General features: G+C 44.0%; 1 protein-coding gene across 1 annotated transcript in view; it reads left to right on the forward strand.

The window, feature by feature from the left end:
* Nucleotides 1-17,565: 17,565 nt before the first annotated feature.
* NCBP3 (nuclear cap binding subunit 3) overlaps nucleotides 17,566-20,734 on the forward strand; it is a 90,525-nt gene continuing 87,356 nt past the window's right edge. The window contains exons 1-2 of the mRNA XM_030185771.1: nucleotides 17,566-17,761; nucleotides 20,604-20,669. Coding sequence (XP_030041631.1) covers nucleotides 17,636-17,761; nucleotides 20,604-20,669 — 192 coding nt within the window. The 5' untranslated portion in view covers nucleotides 17,566-17,635. The remainder of the gene's footprint in view (nucleotides 17,762-20,603; nucleotides 20,670-20,734) is intronic.

A 20,734-nucleotide genomic window follows, 5' to 3' on the forward strand; every position in this document is an offset into this window, starting at 1 on the left:
ATAGGGGAAGTCAGATTGATATGTTAAGTATATATTAGGGATGTTACAGACAGGGCCGGTCTTAGCAATTGCGGGGCCCTGTGCAGACCAGTTCAGTGGGGCCCCACATCTGCACCCCCCCCCCCCCTGCGCCCACCACCATAAGCCATAATTTATCAGAGTTTAAAAGGAGGTTGTAGCGGGTACAACATCCGTAAAATCCGCCTCTTTCTTTCCGAGCACTCTACCAAAACCCTCATCCACACCCTTGTCACCTCTCGTTTAGACTACTGCAATCTGCTTCTTGCTGGCCTCCCACTTAGTCACCTCTCCCCTCTCCAGTCGGTTCAAAACTCTGCTGCCCGTCTCGTCTTCCGCCAGGGTCGCTTTACTCATACTACCCCTCTCCTCAAGTCGCTTCACTGGCTCCCTATCCGTTTTCGTATCCTGTTCAAACTTCTTCTACTAACCTATAAATGTACTCACTCTGCTGCTCCCCAGTATCTCTCCACACTCGTCCTTCCCTACACCCCTTCCCGTGCACTCCGCTCCATGGATAAATCCTTCTTATCTGTTCCCTTCTCCACTACTGCCAACTCCAGACTTTGCGCCTTCTGTCTCGTTGCACCCTACACCTGGAATAAACTTCCTGAGCCCCTACGTCTTGCCCCACCCTTGGCCACCTTTAAATCTAGACTGAAAGCCCACCTCTTTAACATTGCTTTTGACTCGTAACCACTTGTAACCACTCGCCTCCACCTACCCTCCTCTCTTCCTTCCCGTTCACATTAATTGATTTGATTTGCTTACTTTATTTTTTTTGTCTATTAGATTGTAAGCTCTTTGAGCAGGGATTGTCTTTCTTCTATGTTTGTGCAGCGCTGCGTACGCCTTGTAGCGCTATAGAAATCCTAAATAGTAGTAGTAGTAGTAGTAGATATGTTAAGTATATATTAGGGATGTTACAGACAGGGCCGGTCTTAGCAATTGCGGGGCCCTGTGCAGCCCAGTTCAGTGGGGCCCCACATCTGCACCCCCCCTGCGCCCACCACCATAAGCCATAATTTATCAGAGTTTAAAAGGAGGTTTAGAGCTCTCGGAACCCCACCTCATTCCGTACCTTGATGTGCATCCACCATGTTTCAGAAGAGAGTGGCAGACAGCAGCAGCGATTTTCATATCCTGTCAGCTGCTGAACCCAGGGCCTCCTCGCTGCTGCATCCTGCCCTTGCGGAAGCAGGAAGTGAAATCAAAAGGGGGCGGGACGCAGCAGTGAGGAGGCTCTGGGTTCAGCAGCTGACAAGATATGAAAATCGCTGCCGCTGCCTGATGCTCTCTACTGAAATATGGATTCACATTAAGGAACGGAGCAAGGAGGTGTTCCAAGACAGGAGGAAAAACGTGCCAGAGATGTGGGGCCCTTAGGAGCGCGGGGCCCTGTGCAACTGCCCCTGTCGCCCATGCCTAAGACCGGCCTTGGTTACAGAGTTAAGCAGGATAAAAGTCTTGCAAAAAACAAGTTGCACTGAGGAATCCATTTGGGTAGGTATTCCACGTGCGATAGGGAAGAGTATAGCTCCTTTTATGTATTTCTGTACCGCACTATAGTGCTGTATAAATTACTACTACTACTACTACTATTTAGCATTTCTATAGCGCTACAAGGCATACGTAGCGCTGCACAAACATAGAAGAAAGACAGTCCCTGCTCAAAGAGCTTACAATCTAATAATAGTTACTATAAATAGTTACTATTAGTTTTCTTTTCAGGTTGCCATCTTCATATGTTTTATTGGTGCACACCTAACTCTGACCACCAAAGAAAATGCAAGAGCCCTGCCAGCAAAGAGCAAACACTATTCATTAAGGAAGCCCCAAGGTGCTGCCAAGCGGAAGACATAGGAAAAGAGGAAGCAATATGGATCGCCTTGGAGAGAGAGAATATGAAACTTCTGTTCACATGAGTGTCTCCTACAGACTACCAACACAAACATAAAACCTGGAGAAATTTCAAATTATAGATATCCAAAGGCTGGGAATGAAAGGTGAGGTGTTGCTGCTGGGAGTTTTCAACCTGCCGGATACAGATTAGACTATTCCATCTGCAGAATTGGAAAGAGATAGAGAGATAGTGGATGCCTTTCAAAGTGCTCTCCTGAGGCAAAAGATGACAGAACAAATAGGAGGAAATATTTTTTCATTCAATGAATAGTTAAGCTCTGGAACTCATTGCCGAGCGTGTGGTATCAGCGGTTAGCATATCTAGGTTTAAAAAAGGTTTGGGCAAGTTCCTGGAGGAAACGTCCATAGGCTGCTATTGAGACAGACATGGGAAAGTCACTGCTTGCTCTGGGATTGGTAGCATGGAATGTTGCTACTATTTGGATTTCTGCCAGGTATTTGTGATGTGGATTGGCCACTGTTGGAAACAGGATACCAGGCTAAATGGACCATTGGTCTGACCCAGTATGGCTATTCTTATTTTCTTCACCCACCAGAGAAGGGTCAATGCTGGATCTTGTGCTCACACATGGGGAAAATGTTGCTAATGTCCAGGAGTGGAGGAGTGGCCTAGTGGTTAGGGTGGTGGACTTTGGTCCTGGGGAACTGAGTTCAATTCCCACTTCAGGCACAGGCAGCTCCTTGTGACTCTGGGCAAGTCACTTAACCCTCCATTGCCCCATGTAAGCCGCATTGAGCCTGCCATGAGTGGGAAAGCGCGGGGTACAAATGTAACAACAAAAAAAAAAATAATGTCCAGGTGGGTGCCCCCATGGGCAGTGGTGGTCATTACACATATGGTTCAATATAGGAGCTAAAGGGGAGTGTAGAATGATGCACAAAACTCAAAGTCCTGCATTTCAAACATGCAGAATTTAGTATTATCTGGGAGTACCTAAAGAAAGAGCTAGTAGATGGGAAGACACAAGAAATGTGGTTGTCAGTGGTCCAAGCTGAAAGGAGCTATAAAAATTACAACAGATCTTTATGTAAGGAAAGTAAACAAAAGCAAGAGGAAAAGGAAACCTACATGGTTCACCAAACCAAGTGTCTGAAGGAATAAAGGAAAAACCGGTGGCATTTATGAAGTACAGAAGAACGCAGAAAGAAGAACATAGGAAAGAATACTGCATAAAACTCAAAGAAGTGAAGAGAGAAATACAGCTGGCAAAAGTGCAGGCAGAAGAAAAAATGATATACTGGGGAAAGGAGGAAGGCTAGAAATGGAATTGTGAAAATGAAAGTGGCTGAAAACCGATATAGTCAGATCATTACAAATTAATATTCACCTTAAATTGGCTAGAATCATTTCGTTTGATGCATAAGATGTCTTCAATGAACCTGATATTTGGCTCTTTTTTTATTTAGATTTAATTTCTACTGGTGCCACAGAGTCTAGTATTGATTTACTTACTTTCTTACTCATTATTCTTTGTTATGTATTCAATACTGTTTATTGTAAACCACATTGAACTCAAACTTGTTTGGGATAATGTGGGATATAAATGTCATAAATAAATATAATAATAAAATACATCCCAATCTTTTACGAAAGTGAATGAATTAGACATGGACATAAGTTCAGTATCTTGTATATTCGGCCACAAGTCATCAATTTCAATCCTTCCTCTAGACTTAAAAGAGGGAGGGTGGACTTGGGGGTGAGTGTCTTTCTAGCCAATTTAAGGTGAATACTAATTTGTAATGATCTGACTATAGGGTTGGTTCCTATGTAATATCAGATATGGATAAGGCTGAGTTGGTAAATCTATAAGCAAAAAGATCAATAAGGTGACCATTTGAATGAGAGACAGGGGTGTGGGGGTGTAAGAAATTCCAAGAGGATAAGAAATTCAAAACATCCTTTGTGTTGGGGTTTGCTATGTTATCTAAGTTCAGGTTAATATATTCCCCTAACCCCTTACTTGTTCTGTCTCTTACCTGTCTTATTTAGATTGTGAGCTCTTTGAGCAGGGACTGTCTTTATGTGTATGGTGTACAGCGCTGCATATGCCTTGTAGCGCTATAGAAGTGTTAAGTAGTAGTAAGTAGTAATATCTCCTAATAGAAAAGTTATAGATTAAGGGCAGTTGTGCAAGTAACTTCACTGTTTAATGAGCTGTTAATTGGCTAGTATTTATTTATTTTCAGTGCTTACTATCCTGCAAGTTGTCCATGGAGGCGACTATGCAGTTTACAATTCTAAAAATTGTATTATTGGTGTTAATTGGCACTTATTGGCATAAATTAGCAGTTATTCAAGTAACTACCCATAGTCAACATTCTATGCATGCACCATGCTCAAAATTAAACACTGCCCAGACACTGCCGAAAAATAACTCTAATAATATGCAAATGTTATACGCGCTGAGCATTGGGAAGTAAGGAGGGGGGAACCTGCCCTGCTCATGAGCTGGTAAATGTGGGCGCTAGTCCAGTGCTAATGTCCTCTGGCGCGCGCGTTTACCTTTGAGCATCGGGGCATGAATCCATAGCTTGCAACCTCAAGGGGGTGTGGACCTGGGAGGGGCACAGGTGAGTCAGGGGCATGAATAGCACTTATAACCATATCATCTACCATACTAGCAGTTACGTGCATTGCACTGGAGTTGGTGCTCGCACCTAAAGTTGACTGTGCAACTGTGGACTTGTGCACACAATTGGCAATACAGAATTTATGTTTAGTGGAGTGGAGGAGTGGCCTAGTGGTCAGAGCGCCTGTCTTGACATCCAGAGGTGTCCAATTCAAATCCCACTACTGCTTCTTGCCATCTTGGGCAAGTCACTTAGGGCCAGAATCTATATATAGCACCTAAAAAATAGTAAACATTTCTGCCTAAGTGCATTCTATAAACAACACTTAGATTTAGGTGCCATAAATAGAATATATTTAGGGCCCAGTTTACTAAGGTGCACTAGCATTTTTAGCGTGCACCAAACGCTAGGGACACCCACATGGGTGTCTCTAGCATTAGCGCATGCTAAAAACACTAGTGCACCTATAGCACAGCTCAGTAAACAGGGCCCTTAGTTGTTAACCCAGTACTTAAAACTACGCCCATCCATTTACACCAATAGAAACATGGCATAAATCCCTGCACGTGAATTTAAGCGCACGGAGCCCTATTCTATAACATACATAAATTTTGGAACACCCACGAAACACTCATTTCCCCGGCCATAGCCATGTCCTTTTTGCTTCAGAATTTAGGTGCAGTTCATTACTGAATCTGCTTAGCAACTTATGCACGTAAATTGTAATTATTGCCAATTAGTTTTCATTTTTGCTTGTTAAGTGCTGTTAAATACGCTGATTGACTTGTTAAGCCAATGAAGTTATGTGCGTCGTTAAAGAATATGCCTGAATTTCGGCACGGATCTCCAGGCGCACTATATAGAATCTGGCAGTTAATCCTCCATTGCCTCAGGTACAAACTTAGATTGTGAGCCCTCCGTGCCAGGGACAGGGAAATACCCAGTGTACCTGAATGTAACTCACCTTGAGCTACTACTTAAAAAAGGTGTAAGCAAAAGCCAAATGAAGAAAAAAATAAAATAAAATCATCTCTGTGCCTACCTTTAGGTGATCTATAGAGAATTATCCACTTAATGTGCACAACATAATCTTTCAAGTACTGGTACAATCTCCTTTTTGCAGAGATCACGTGTTCCATGTTGACTGGCATACTCAACCAAGTTTGCAAACATTTTTTTCCATGCATGTTATTTGCATTTGCTTTGTTTACTGTGTAAAAAAAATGTACTCAACTTCGGAGTATGACTACATCAGCTTCAAGTGAAGGGAAGAAGAAAAAGAAAGCAGGTCCCTCCTCCTGCCCAATCTTTGCCCAGGGCTAAAACTTGAGCAAACAATGCCAGGCTAGACATTAGATAAGACTGGGCAATTGCCTAGGGCAGCAGCTTCTTGGGGACAGCAAGGAAGTTGAAAACCGCAAATTCTGACAGCCTCAAAGAATCATCAGCACATTCTTTAATGTATACTTTTATAGAATTTTTGTGTGATGAATAAGAGCAGCAACTATAAATGTAATACATCGCAACCTTACCTATTATCAGTAATGTTTTCTGCTTATTTTTACTTGTTCAAATTTTGATTATGCTACTCTTTATGTAACACTAACTGTTATCTCCTAATCTACTATCTACTAATAACGACACATTCTAAGCCACATTGAGCCTGCAAAGAGGTGGGAAAATATGGGATACAAATGTAATAAATAAAAATAATAAAAATAAATAATGATTAAAATCTTCAGATAGCCACAGGCTATTGGCCGAAAAATTAATTGCGAGGTGGGGGTGTAAGGCTAAAGGTTCTCCTGGGGTACCCACTAGCCTTGCACCTGCTCTGCGAGCAGGGCACCATAGACACTACTTCTGTTCTGGCACCTGTATTTTTTCTTTTTAGAGCACAGGCGCTGCATCCTGCTATTGCAGTGTAACACTTCTCAGGGCCGTGCCAACACAGTAAGCGAGGTAAGCATGGCAGGGGGGCACCTCCCTCTGGGGGGCGCCGCCGCACCATGCTCACCTCGCTCGCCCTCCTGCTCCCATTGTTCAACTTCCCGCCCTCTTCTCCCCCCCCCCCAACATCCCTTTTCTTTTTTTTTCCTTTTTAAATTTACCTCCATGGCGGTTCCGGCAGCGCAGCGTCAGTGAAGGAGGCGGCGCTCCCGACGTCTCTAGCCTTCCCTTCGCTGTGTTCCGCCTTCTTCTGACGTCAAGGAAATGACGTCAGAAGAAGGCGGAACACAGCGAAGGGAAGGCTAGAGACGTCGGGAGGCAAGCGCTGCCTCCTTCACTGACGCTGCGCTGCTGGACCGCCACGGAGGTAAATTTAAAAAGAAAAAACAAGAAAAGGGATGTTGGTGGGAGAGAAGAGGGCGGGCAGTAGTTGAACAATGGGAGCGGGAGGGCAGGATAGAGACGAGCATGGATGTGAAGGAGGAGGGGAGAAGAGGGCGGGCCAGGCCAACTGGGACATGATGGGAGCAGGAGGACAGAGGAGAGAGGCGCATGGATGCGAGGGGGGGGTCATGGGAGAGAGGGGAATTGCTGGATAGGGATTAATGGAGGGTGACAGAGGAGCATGGATGGGAGGGGCAGGGCTCAGGGAGAGAGGGGAATTGCTGGATAGGGAATTAGGGATGAATGGAGGGCACAGAGGAGCATGGATGGGAGGGCAGGGCTCAGGGAGAGAGGGGAATTGCTGGAAAGGGATGAATGGAGGGGGCAGGGGACAGAGGAGCATGGATGGGCATGGATTGGGAGGGCAGGGCTCAGGGAGAGAGGGGAATTGCTGGATAGGGATGGAGGGAGCAGATGGGCATGGATGGATATGGATTGCAGGGCAGGGCTCAGGGAGAGAGGGGAATTGCTGGATAAGGATGAATGGAGGGGGCAGGTGACAGAGGAGCATGGATGGGCATGGATTGGGAGGGCAGGGCTCAGGAAGAGAGGGGAATTGCTGGATAGGGATGGAGGGGGCAGGGGACAGAGGAGCATGGATGGGCATGGATTGGGAGGGCAAGGCTCAGGGAGAGAGGGGAATTGCTGGATAGGGATGAATGGAGGGGACAGATGGGCATGGATAGATATGGATTACAGGGCAGGGCTCAGGGAGAGAGGGGAATTGCTGGATAGGAATGAATGGAGGGGGCAGGGGACAGATGGCCATGGATGAATATGGATTGCAGGGCAGGGCTCAGGGAGAGAGGGGAATTGCTGGATAGGGATGAATAGAGGGGGCAGGGGACAGATGGCCATGGATGAATATGGATTGCAGGGCAGGGCTCAGGGAGAGAGGGGAATTGCTGGATAGGGATGAATAGAGGGGGCAGGGGACAGAGGAGCATGGATGGGCATGGATGGGAGGGCAGGGCTCAGGGAGAGAGGAGAAATTGCTGGACATAGAGGGGAGGGAAGAGAGATGAAGGAGATGAAATGAGGGAAAAGGAAGAGAGGAGAAAACTGCACATGGATGAAGAAAATAGGCAGAAGCTGAGGACCAGAAATGAAGAAGAAAGGAGGAAAGGAAAGAAATAAATGGAAAGGAAGCCCTGGAAACGGAGTTAAGAGGACAGATAGCATCAGAATCAGATACTGGGCAAGCATGATCAGAAAAAGAAAGTCACCAGACAACAAAGGTAGAAAAAAAATCATTTTATTTTCATTTTAGTGTTTGGAATATGTCCACTTTGAGAATTTACATCTGCTATCTTATTTTGCAATGTATAGCAGTTTGCATAGGCGCCCCGTATAAGAGGCTTGGGGAGGCTAAGAGGCATATTTTCAAAGCACTTTGGGAGGCTAAGTTCCATAGGTTTCTATGGAACTTTGGGAGGCTAAGTGCTTTGAAAATGAGCTTGTAAGCCTCCCCAGCCCAGCTGTGACCTTCGCGGCGGGCCCGACTGCCTCCCTCTCCAAACGTATCCCGAGACTCCCGATGACAAAGTCTTCTGCTGCCGCTGCTTCTATTGAGCAGCGCAGCGGCAGCCAGGAACAACACCTACGCTCATCCGCTGCCGGAGCCAGCATAACATAAGAAGAAAAAGAAGCGCGGGGCCGCAGCAGCGTTCTGACATGCGCTGTCGGCTCTGCCGGTCTCTGCCCCGTGACGACAATTTCCCGTTCCAGGGGCAGAGGACTGGCAGAGCCGAAAGCGCATGTCTGAACGCTGCTGCGGCCCCGCTTTTTTTTCTTCTGTCAGCGCTGCTGTAAAGAGGCCCGGGCAGGAGGGAGAGAAGAGAATGTGTGGAAACGGTAGGAGGAGAGAGAAGGAGAGCAGGGGAGAGCCAGAGGACATGAACAAGAGCAGTGGACAGCTAGAGAGCGATAGGGAAAGAAAGAGGAGCCATGGAAAAGAGCAGGGGAGAGCCAGGGACATGGAAAAAGCAGGGGAGAGCCAGAAAGAGATGGGGAGAGAAAGAGGGGCCGTGGAAAGGAGCAGGGGAGAGCCAGGGACATGGAAAAAGCAGGGGAGAGCCAGAAAGAGATGGGGAGAGAAAGAGGGGCCGTGGAAAGGAGCAGGGGAGAGCCAGGGACATGGAAAAAAGCAGGGGAGAGCCAGAAAGAGATGGGGAGAGAAAGAGGGGCCATGGAAAAGAACAGGGGAGAGCCAGGGACATGGAAAAGAGCAGGGGAGAGCCAGAGAGAGATGGGGAGAGAAAGAGGGGAAATGGGCAGGAGAGAGAGAGAAGCTGCTGGGGAGAAACTGGGGGAGACCCTTGCTGTCAAACTGAGAAATGCTGGCTGGATGAAAGGAGAGAGAAAGAGGAAAAATGCTGGAAGGAGGGGGCAGAATGAGGGAAGACACTGGTAGGGAGGGAAAGAGGAAAGACACTGGAACGATGGTGTGAGAGAGGACATGCTGAATGGAAAAGGGTCAAGAGAGAGAACTGTCTAGAAGGAAGGGGAGATAGAGAGAGACAATGGACGGAAGGATTGGGAGAGGGTAATGGGTGGAAGGATGGAGAGAGAAAGAGGGATGACACTGGATGGAAGGGTAGGAGAGAAAGAAGGAAGGAAGGTGCTGGGCATGGATGGAGGGGAGGGAAGTATATGCACATGGATGGAGGGGAGTGAGGAGAAATGCTGGATATGGATGGAGGGGAAACTATTGAAATTAAGAGCTGGATCGGGATACTGAAGGATAGGGACAGGGCTACAGATGGTAGATAGGATGCATAAGGACACAGGAGGATGGTGGACACTGCAGAGAAAAAATATCAAATGGAAAGAAGACACTGCATAAAACAGAAGACATGGGACCAAAGCGAATAGAAAAACTAAATGATCAGACAACAAAGGTAGAAAAAAGTCAGAATTTGTTAACTGCAATATGTCAGCTTTTGGAAATGTGCATCTGTGATGTTTTGCATGTAAGTTTCAATTTTTCTAGTATTGCTGCATGCTGAGTCTGACTTCTTGAGGTAACTTTCCAGTTCAGTATTTTGCCTTCATATCTGTTGTGTTATGTGTTTTTCATGCGTGATCAAGGTGCAGTATCCTGCTAGCGTGTAGCATTTGCAGCCCTTTTTGTCTTGTTTTTTTTACGAGGTAGTGTATTGGTGTTTTAGAGCCTGGTATAATTACAGTTCTGCCTTTCCACGCATAAGGTTGTGCTTGTCCTGTCCTTGGAATTAGTGCTGTTATGGTTTGGTAAGGTTATGAGTGTGTTTTTGCACAAGTTTGTGTATAGTGTTTTGCAGTGGAGAGATTGTGTATTGGGCTTACTGAGGTGGCACCAAATCATCAGAAAGGGTTTTAGAACCTAAATCATGAAACACTACCTTTTGAAGGATCTACATATAGCCGTTCATAAAAGGAGCTCATTGTGAACACTTTCCACCCTAAAAGGGTGTTTTGTGGCTCTACAAGAGAATTGTGATATTATGATCCCTTGTTTCATATTGTTGACAGTCTGCATTTTCCGTATGGGTGGTATATTGGTGTATTAGGTCTGCCCAGTGTAATATTTATGGTACAGTAAGGTTCTGAGTGTGTTTTTGCACAAATTTGTGCATAGTGTTTTGCAGTTGAGCAATTGTGGTTAGTACATGCTTTGAGCAACCACTTTATTCTTTGACATATGATACATATTTAATATCTAAATTTAATAAAGGGTATTAATTGTGACTTATTTTTACTTATTTTTTTCTGTGTTGTCAGACAATTATGGATGTAAGCCCCGCCCCCTTAGCCTCCCCAAACAGTTGGCCCACCGACCGCCTATGGCAGTTTGTTTCTAAGAATATTGCTGACAACAATTCCTGTCAGTGTGGCAAGTGGTGAGCGATCATTTTCACGGAGGGGGGGGGGGGGGGCCAACTGATAGTCTGCAGGGGGGCGCCAGAGACCCTAGGCACGGCCCTGACACTTCTGGTGCTCTTCTTCCCCCAGTTGAGTGGGAGACGGTAGGTAAGGCTGAAGAATGTTTGTGTGCAAGCTGTTAAATCCCATACTAACTGTACGTATTGGTTATCCACAATTAATAAGTATATTACATTTTGCACACAGACCATATATAGATAACAAAAATATGCATATTTAAGATGCACAGTTTTGTGGGAGAGGAGAAGAGGAAGTTCCGGAGGAAAATTAGTTTCTTATCTGTAACGGTAGTTTTCCGTGGACAAAGGATCTTCTAGCCACACCTCTGAATATACGCCACGATGACGTGCGTGACCCGGCTATCCAATAGTAATGCTTAAAAAGTAAAAGCAATAAAGTTAGCACATTCCCGCCCAGATATGCAGTATAAATACCGTATGACAGCCCAGACCAGTCAGTTTAATAAATATAGCTACGACAACTAGGGAGGGTAGGGAGGGATGGTGTGGCTAGAAGATCCTTTGTCCACGGAAAACTACCGTTACAGGTAAGAAACTAAGATTTTTCCATGGACAGGATCTTGTAGCCACACCTCTGAAGACTCCCAAGCACACACAGGTAACAATCATGTGATAGATAAAACATGAATAATCCAATAAACATGATGAAAGAAATTTGTTACCTGTGGTAGGAGGAGGAGGACAGTTGTCGTTTACATTACCTCCCAAAGGACCGACAGTCCAAACAATGAATCTGCACGTGAAGCTGCATTGAGGCAGTAAAGCTTTGAAGACGTATGCAGGGATGACCATGTAGCTGCCCTACAGATGTCGAGAAGAGGCGCCCTATGTAAAAATGCAGTTGAGGCCGCCATAACACAAAACTTATGAGCTGTAACATGAGGACGTGAAGCATGCTGATTATAACAAAAATTTATACACTGAGTAAAATATGACGAAAGAGTACTTTTAGATATTGGTTGTCAATTTTTTACAATGTAAGAAAGAAATAACTGCGAAGGTCTATGACCACCTGATGTACGCTGTAAATATATTAATAATGCTCTGGTACAGTCCAATGTGTGCAATCTACTGTGTTAAGTAGATTGATGAGGAGGTGGAAAAAACACTGGTAAGATAATCGATTGATTCATTTGATACTATTTATGGTAGAAACTTCGGATAAGGTTGTAGCATCGCTTTATCATGTAAAACTTGAGTATATGGGGTGTAATATACGAGTGCATGTCGTTTCCCAACTCTTCAAGCTGAAGTAATAGCGATAAGAAACAAGGTTTACCAAGTAAGACATTGGAGGGAAGCCCATTGAAGTGGTTTAAATGGAGGTTCTTTGAGATTTTCTAAAACCAAATTCAATTCTCATACTACTGGGGTAACTACTACTACTACTACTACTGCTTAACACTTCTATAGCGCTACAAGGCATACGCAGCGCTGTACACCTGAATCGGAGGTTTAAGATTCAGTAGACTTTTCAAAAATCTCCTTGTGATAGGATGTGCCATTACTATGTAAACATCAATCAAATCATGAAAAACAGAGATAGCTGCAATGTGGACCTTACCTGAAGAAGCAGCCAATCCTGAATTGGATAAAAAGAAAGGAAAAATTCCAAAAATGGAGAAATTTGGCAAGAAATTGTGTTAACCTGATGTTTTCCATTTAGACGCATAAACCAGTCTAGTCGACTGCTTCCTGGAATCCAACCACACATTAATAACTGGTTGAGAAAGAACCGAAGTACCTAGCGAGTTACTTGAAGATACCAAGCGGTAAGATGGAGGTCACTGAGATTTGGAAGAAGATGAGGTCTTGCATTGCAGGAAGAAAACTGTGGTTGGAAGTCAGCTAACTGCGTTCGTACAGGAACCACGTTTGCCTCGGCCAATAAGGTGTTAATAAAATTATAGACGATCTGTCCTGGATGATAGTCTGTAACACTTTTGAAAAGAGAAGGATTGGAGGGAAGCTGTAAAACAGAGAATTTGTCCAACGGATAGTAAATGCGTCTGCGGCTATCCTGTTCGTTGAAGGTCACCTTGAACAATATTTGTGACATTTGCTGTTCTGTGGGGACGCAAAAAGATCTACCTGAGGCCAGCCCCAAAGCTGAAAAAGGTTGTGAATAATTGTGGTCTTCGTTCGTGGTTGAAATTTCCTGCTTAACACCTCTGCGATGTGATTCTCCTGACCTGATAGAACAAAGGTCGAAAGTCTGACAGGTTCTTGACACAGACGAAGACAGCCCATGTGCCCTTGCTTGTTATATAAAACATAGCCACCTGATTGTCTATACGAACTTGTATCACTTGTGATTAAAGTAGATGTTGAAAAGTTTGAACAGCCAATCTGACCACTCTCAATTCCAGGAGGTTTATGGAGTAGAAGCTCTCTTGAAGTATCCAGTGACCTTGTGTTGATAAGTGTCCTAGATGTGCCACCCAACCAACTTTGGATGCATCTATGGTAAGAATCTTGGTTGGTAAAGGTGATTGGAACGGAGCTCCCACCAAGAAATTTTTTTTTTTTTTTTTGATGTGTCCACTACAACATCTGTAGTTTGAGATGGTAGGATAAAAGAATCTTTGAAGCAAGAAGATGACGATTCTGACTCCATCTTTTCTTTAAATACCACTGTAGAGGCCGCATGTGTAGTCGCGCTAGAAAGAACAGCCACTGCCGAAGCCATATGTCCCAAAAAAAAAATAGAAGAACTCGATCAGTCATGACCTTCACTGATTGAAGATAATTAACTAATTGTAAGAGCACAGGAGCTGAGGGAGTGGTAACTTTTCTAAAGATTTCCAAGAAACCAGATCCGCTCCCATGAAAGTCAACCTCTGTGTTGGGATCGAATGTGATTTTTTTTTTTTTTAATAGATTAGCAGCCCACAACCTTTTGAGAAGTATAAAGATAGACTGTAAATCTTAAAGATTCTTCTGTGGAGACTGAGCTGCAATCAACTAATCGTCGAGTTATGGAAACAGGACGATTCCTTATCGATGTAATTGAGCAATTGGAGCTATGACAAAATTTGAAACATCCTGGGAGCTGATGTTAAACCAAAAGGTAGACCTTTATACTAGTAATGTTGCCCTTGACAGACAAACCAAAGAAATCTTCGTGAAGAGGGATAAACAGGAATATGTAGGTAAGCATCCTGTAGATCTAGGGCTGAAAACCTTACCCTAAACGTTAGAAAGGAAGTATTACCGGTAAAGATGTCATTCAAAATCTTTATTTTGGGAGAAAGTTGTTGAGTTGTCTTAGATATAATATTGCCCTTAGACCCCTATCCTTCTTGGGGATAAGAAAAAATAGGGAATAAATAAATCTTCGTTTATGCCATGAGCAGGTACATTCTCTATAGCAGAGATGAAGAAGCCTGCAAAGTTCTTGATGTAACTGTGGAGTCTGGGAACTTGAGACATGGAGATGTGTATGTGATTGAAGAGGTGGGGTTGAAAAAATACCAAAGAATAACCATGTTGAACAATAACCAGAAACCACTTGTCTGTTGTTATTGATCTCCAAACCTTGAAAAAGTGTTGAATTCTGCCCCCCACCGGACTCTGACACTGGGAAAGGTCAAAAAGAAGGTTTTTGCTGCTGATGTGTCTGAACAGGCTTCTGAGAACGCCTTACTCTAGCTGGTCTAGTGTGAAAATTATAACTTTGATACTGAGATTTAAATTGATAATCAGGATGTTGATGAACAAAAGATTTACGCTATTGAAATCTGGTTCTAGAGATAAGTCCACTTTTTATAACTGGATTTAGAAGGCTGGTATTATCCTGCTCCAAGGTATCAAGCGATGTACCTAGATTGTAAGCTCTTTGAGCAGAGAAAATCTCTCTATGTCAAATGTTCAGTGCTGCCTGCGTCTGGTAGCGCTATATAAATGCTATAAGTAGTAGTAGTAGTTGTACCATCTTCCTTAAGAGCTTAAATTAACTGTTTAACTGTAGCTATAAATAAGGAATCAGCATAAGAAAGGAGCATCAGCCATCTTTTCATGAACATGCTCACCCAAAGCTGAGGCTCTTAACCAAGATAATCATCTTGAAGCAACTGAAGGAACTACATTTCTGACAGAAGTATAAAACTGATCATTTGCTTAGAAGTCTCCTCTAAAGTTGCCATAATCTACTGAAAAAGACGCATGCCCTGCAAATCAGTATATAAATATTCTAACTGATGAAACATATGAAGAGAAATACGAGCAGACAGCATAGAGGAGTGAAAATTCTTTCTTGCTAATATATCCAGAAACTTTAAATCCGTAGGAGGCGGATGATTAGTGACATCTTTCTGCAACTTATTTCTACGCATCATAGATTTAACCAACAATGATGCGTGGGGAAGTAGACTCTTACCATGACCGAAAAGTTCATGAACCTTATATTTAGCATCTAATGACCTGTGGGTAGGGCGAATAGAATAGGCGTATTCCATATCAATTTGTGATGGTCCTGAAGCATCTATGGTATAGGGAACCAACTTAAAATACTTAGTGACTAATCTTTTATCCTCAGAAACCTCTCCTTGAGAAGTAAGAGAAAAATTCAATGCATCAACCAGTTTTTGTAAAAAGTTTGGATAAGAATAATCTTGCTCCGGGAAATCTTCCTCCTGATTAGTGGAACACAAAGAAGAAGTATGAGGGATTTCCTGCCCTGTCAGATTTAAAGACCAATTGACTCATTCAGTCCTTTTGTTTATTTTAGTCTGTACTGTATAATTGGGTCACCCTTCCAGGACCCAGCCAGGGCCAACGCTGCTTAGCTTCCTTTCAAATAGGAAGGCTATGCAGTCTCGCCCCTCAATGGAGATCTCTCTCTGAAGTTCAACTGTGTAAGAGAAGAAGAAGAACAAGTATGTCTATAGCTCTTACACTCTGCAGACCTCTGACGAGCCTTAGCTCGACTTTGGTTTTTTTTTTTTTTTTTTGAGCCTCAAATGCAGAAGCTGATGATGACGTCGATGTTTGACTATTTCTAAATGGGCGGCGATATCGAGAACGTCCACATCGAGATGGACAGTTCTGACTGCAATTCTGAAATGGGCGCCCATGCCCGACGTCGACCTCACAGGATGAAGTCAACCTCGAAGGCTCTATCCGAGATCAATGAGCTTGACTCCGATGTCGATTCACGAAGAACCTCGACATCAACCTCTGTACATGGCATCTGCTACAGGCAAAACGTCAGGAGGCGATTGCTGTCCATGCAGTGAAGAAATGTCCTGATTCCCGGGCACTGAGGCAATGGGGGAGAGCAGGAATTGAAGTCACCTGATCCCCGGGCACTAAGGCAAGGGGGAGAGCAGGAATAATATTATTCTGCATAACAGCTGAAACCCTCCGATACCTGTAAAGACAGAACTTGTAAAGATTTGGTTAGAGAACTTACCTATACGCTGTAAAGTCGAGCCATATTTTTATGCGCATCTGTTCTCTGTCCATTACAGCCAACATTATCCTGATCCCCGGGCACTGAGGCAAGGGGGAGAGCAGGAATGGAAGACACCTGATCCCCGGGCACTAAGGCAAGGGGGAGAGCAGGAATTGAAGTCACCTGATCCCCGGGCACAAAGGCAAGGGGGAGAGCCTAGCAGCCTAGCAGATAAGGAGTAAATACATACGTGCATACATACATCAGTTACATCTAGTACTTCTACTATCATGCCAAGCCTCTACTATCACGCCAAGCCTCATCTCTGGCCATCTTCAAATCTAAGCTAAAAACCCATCTCTTCGATGCTGCTTTTAACTCCTAAACCTAACTCTTCAACTGTCCCCTATCCCTGATATGTCCTGTCTGTCCTAACCCTTATCCCTTACTTGTCCTATCTGTCTGTCATAATTAGATTGTAAGCTCTATCGAGCAGGGACTGTCTCTCCATGTTCAAGTGTGAAGCGCTGCGTACGTCCGGTAGCGCTATAGAAATGATAAGTAGTAGTAGAGCAGGGATAATATTATTCTCCATAACTTCCGATACCTGTAAAGACAGAACTGGGAAAGATTGGTTAGAAAACTTATATATTAACTTGCTCTAAAGTCGTCAAATCCCATGTTTTTGTGAGATAGTACAAATTTTGACTGACTGAAAAGAAAAAATACCGGGTCATCTGTCAGCGCGGAAAAAATAAAACTGACTGGTCTGGGCTGTCATACGGTATTTATATTGCATATCTGGGCGGGAATGTGCTAACTTTATTGCTTTTACTTTTTAAGCATTACTATTGGATAGCCGGGTCACGCACGTCATCGTGGCGTATATTCAGAGGTGTGGCTAGAAGATCCTGTCCATGGAAAACATCTCTCATCTTGTAACCACTCACCCCGAGCGGCAGCAGATCTGATCTGTATATTCCTGGCTTGTCCCTAAACATGTGTATTGACAGAGAAGACGACATAGCCCGCCAACTGATGACGTATACCAATGAGTCACACAGGGCACCGCTGGGAGCCAGCCCACAGGCAGGAGACCCGCCCCTACGTCCATGGCGTCAGCGTACAGCCGTGGTACGGCACGCATCAAACATCCACTACGTGCGAGCAGCACGCACGTGCACCCGCCTCCCTGTGTGCACGCGCAATGGCGCCCTGTCCTCCCTTGGCCACAGTCCGTTCCCATAATTCCTGGTTGTTGCTGGTGCCTGTCTAGCTTCCCTTCGCGCTCTCTCTCTTCCAAAGCTGCTGCTCTCTTCTCTGCGTCTCGCTGGCACTGGAGGACCGACCGATCTCAGCGTCTCTCTCCCGCTTCTTGCCCGGAGCAATGGCGGCTGTGCGGAGTTTGCGGATCTCAGTGAAGTCAGAGACGGCCGAGCCGGAGCCCATGGAGGTGGAGGAGGGAGAACTGGAGTCTGTCCCGGTGCAGCGGTCCTTCAAGGAGTTGATTCCGGTAGGTTAGGCCGCGAGCCCCGGCCTGGAGTGGGCGGCTTCGCGGAGAGGGAGGGGGGGGGGACGTCTGTGTTTCCATGTGTGGCGCGCCGCTAGCACCGTTTTATCCCGTGAAGCTTTCATTTAGGAACATATCTGTCTGCTGCTCGAAAGAGCTGAGTGCTCACCGATTATTCAACAATTCCTTCCCCACTGTGCTTACGTTGGAAGCTCTTTGGGGCAGGAACTCTGAGTATATCATACAGAGTACTGGCCATGATCTGTATTACTGATGGCTTTATACGTTACGTTATTCTTATTTTCAGTTGTTTATGGGGGGGGGGGGGGTGATCTCCATGAAACGTGAAGGTATTTTATCCACTGATTTCCTCCCTTTTAATATAAACAAAAATTGTAGGACTGTAGGCCAGCTCGACAGAAGTAGAATATGATGATACATAAGGACCACATTTGCAAAGGTTTCTTTCCGTTGTTGGTATATTAGATCTGCATTAGGCTCTGGTTTCCCATTTGCTTTGCAAACAAAACCACACGAGGTGGAGGAACTAGAACAGAACGCCACTACAACAGTGGCAGAAAAAAAAAAACAGAGCACGGGATGATCAAGACTTTGTTTATCATAAACCTGTTTTGGAAGTTCCATCAAATCCCCTACTGTTTGCCCCCCCCCCCCCCCCGTTTTTTTTCCACATCTAAGCTTCTTTGTGACATGACTCCAGGTAGAGACAGTACTGATGAGGTTTAGATAATGTTCTTTCCTGGGTTTGGGTTTTCAGTCTCAATAATCAAGTATCATCCTGAAATGATGTGTGGTACACATGCACCAATATCACCCATCCTTGAATTTCTGCACCCAAATACATGACCACACTTTTTGTTATTGAAGCAAGCCTTTTTCTTTTTTATGTATGCACTGGAAAACAATATATCTTGAAAATATGAATTGAGTTTTGGTCTGCCTCTTACATATCCAAAATGTGTTTTTATAAATTGCACATGATAAGGAGTTTGTTTAATATTGTGAGTGCTCAAGCACTCACAGAGCTGGCTCCTATAGTAATTGGTAATCTTGACTATTGAAATTCATTACTGAAAGGGATTTGCCTGATACAAAATGCTGCCATTACACTCATCGAGGAGCCAAAAAATAAGATCACATTACACCACTACTGAAAGAGGAGCCCTCATAGCATCGTTTTAGGAGAAACTGAAAAATATTTCTGTTTAAAGACGCTTGTGATGATTTTCATGATGGGGTGGCAAATGGCGCTTGACGGAGCAGCAAAGTGTATGGGTCTAGAATAGTTAATACTTTACATGTTTCTGCTATTGATCCGCCTGTAACATTTTTTGTGGGGAAGGGGAGGGTACATGGGAGAGAAAAGAAGAAAAATAGTCACTGCTGCAAGAACAGAATCATGTATGTGTGAGAGCTTGGACAAAAACGGACTAGACTGAGGGAACTTCGTGATATAGTATCTGCACAGAAACTTCCATGTGTGTTCAAAAGGTTCTTCTGTTTTTCAAAATTCAAAGCTAGTCCATTACTACCTGTATGCTGGTTAAGGCTGCTTGTCACCAGAAAAGGGTTTTACACACATTGCATTTGCTGAACTGCCACAATAGTAGCCAGCCATAGATACACCTTCAAAGATCTGCCACTGGTTCCACTTTATTTTTTTTCCTCCTGCCATGCTGTTTTTCCTCAGGCTGTCATCTGGTTTCCTTCTGTACTTTTTGGGCCTTCATTTCCATTAGAACCAGTCCCTGGGCTGTCTATTGTGCAATTTAATTACTCAGGTATTTGCCACAATTTTTCTATTTTACCACCTTACTCAGCCAAGCCATCACAGCAATGATCCTTGAACAGCTGCCATAAAGCACCTCATCCTTTGGAACTAAGCTAATGTGGATCATAAGAGCTAGATTCACTATAGTGTGCTGTGGCATTGGATTCACTAACGTGCTATAGCATTAACGATTGCTACTGTTGTCAACATGGAATGTTGGTGGATAGATCCCATTGCTTAAAATGGGATTCTTGGTGAATAATGTTCAGTAATGAGTATTAGTATGCACCAATACATAGTGCACTTCAGTGGCAACACTTAGAGCTAAATTTACTATTGGTCTAATGCAATAATGTATGCTGTTGTGTTTATGTATTTGGTTCACTTGTATCCCACATTTTCCCAGCTTATGCAGGCTCAATATGGCTAACAAAGTTACTAGAAAATTACATAATACAAAAGGATAAAATTATTAGAGTAAAAGAACACATGGCAGCACACGTTGAGTCTCATTGTATAAAATCAGATCTGCAATATATACTGTGTTGTATACATTACTCCATTGGGGTGTAGTTGTAGTATAATAGCGGCGATGCTCTCTCCTTTCTGTTCTAAGGGACTATGAATGCTGTTTGTGCAGTATCCTCTAAGGATGTGCATTTATTTATTTATTATATTTGTATCCCGCACTTTCCCACTAAAAGCAGGCTCACTGTGGCTTACATATGAGACTTCACTTCATCTGAGTGCCTAAAAGTAAGCAAATTGCATGCATATATACATAAAACATATATACATACATTGATTTACCCACTTAAACATTCTAGCGCACACAGATAGCAAGTATGTAAAACAAACCGAACACAGTGACCAAAAATTGGGGAAAATTTGTTTAGAATGAGCATAAACTGAACCCTTTTCCCCCATGCACGTCCCTTGTATCTTTTTCCCCTGCCAACCTTAGAGATCAGAGTTCTTTCCCTGCTTTTCAACCTAGATCTTCCACAAAACTTGCCTCTAAGCTACTAATATTTTGCTTTGGTGTTTTGCTAGGACACAAGCAGACGATATGAAAACAAGGCTGGAACCTTTATAACGGGAATTGATGTCACGTCTAAGGTAAAAGTACTTGGATCTGGTCTTTTTAGAATGAATAAGCCCAGAAGTGGATGTGAAGAAAAGAT

This window comes from Microcaecilia unicolor, chromosome 13, assembly GCF_901765095.1.
Source record: "Microcaecilia unicolor chromosome 13, aMicUni1.1, whole genome shotgun sequence".
NCBI classification, from domain to species: Eukaryota; Metazoa; Chordata; class Amphibia; order Gymnophiona; family Siphonopidae; genus Microcaecilia; species Microcaecilia unicolor.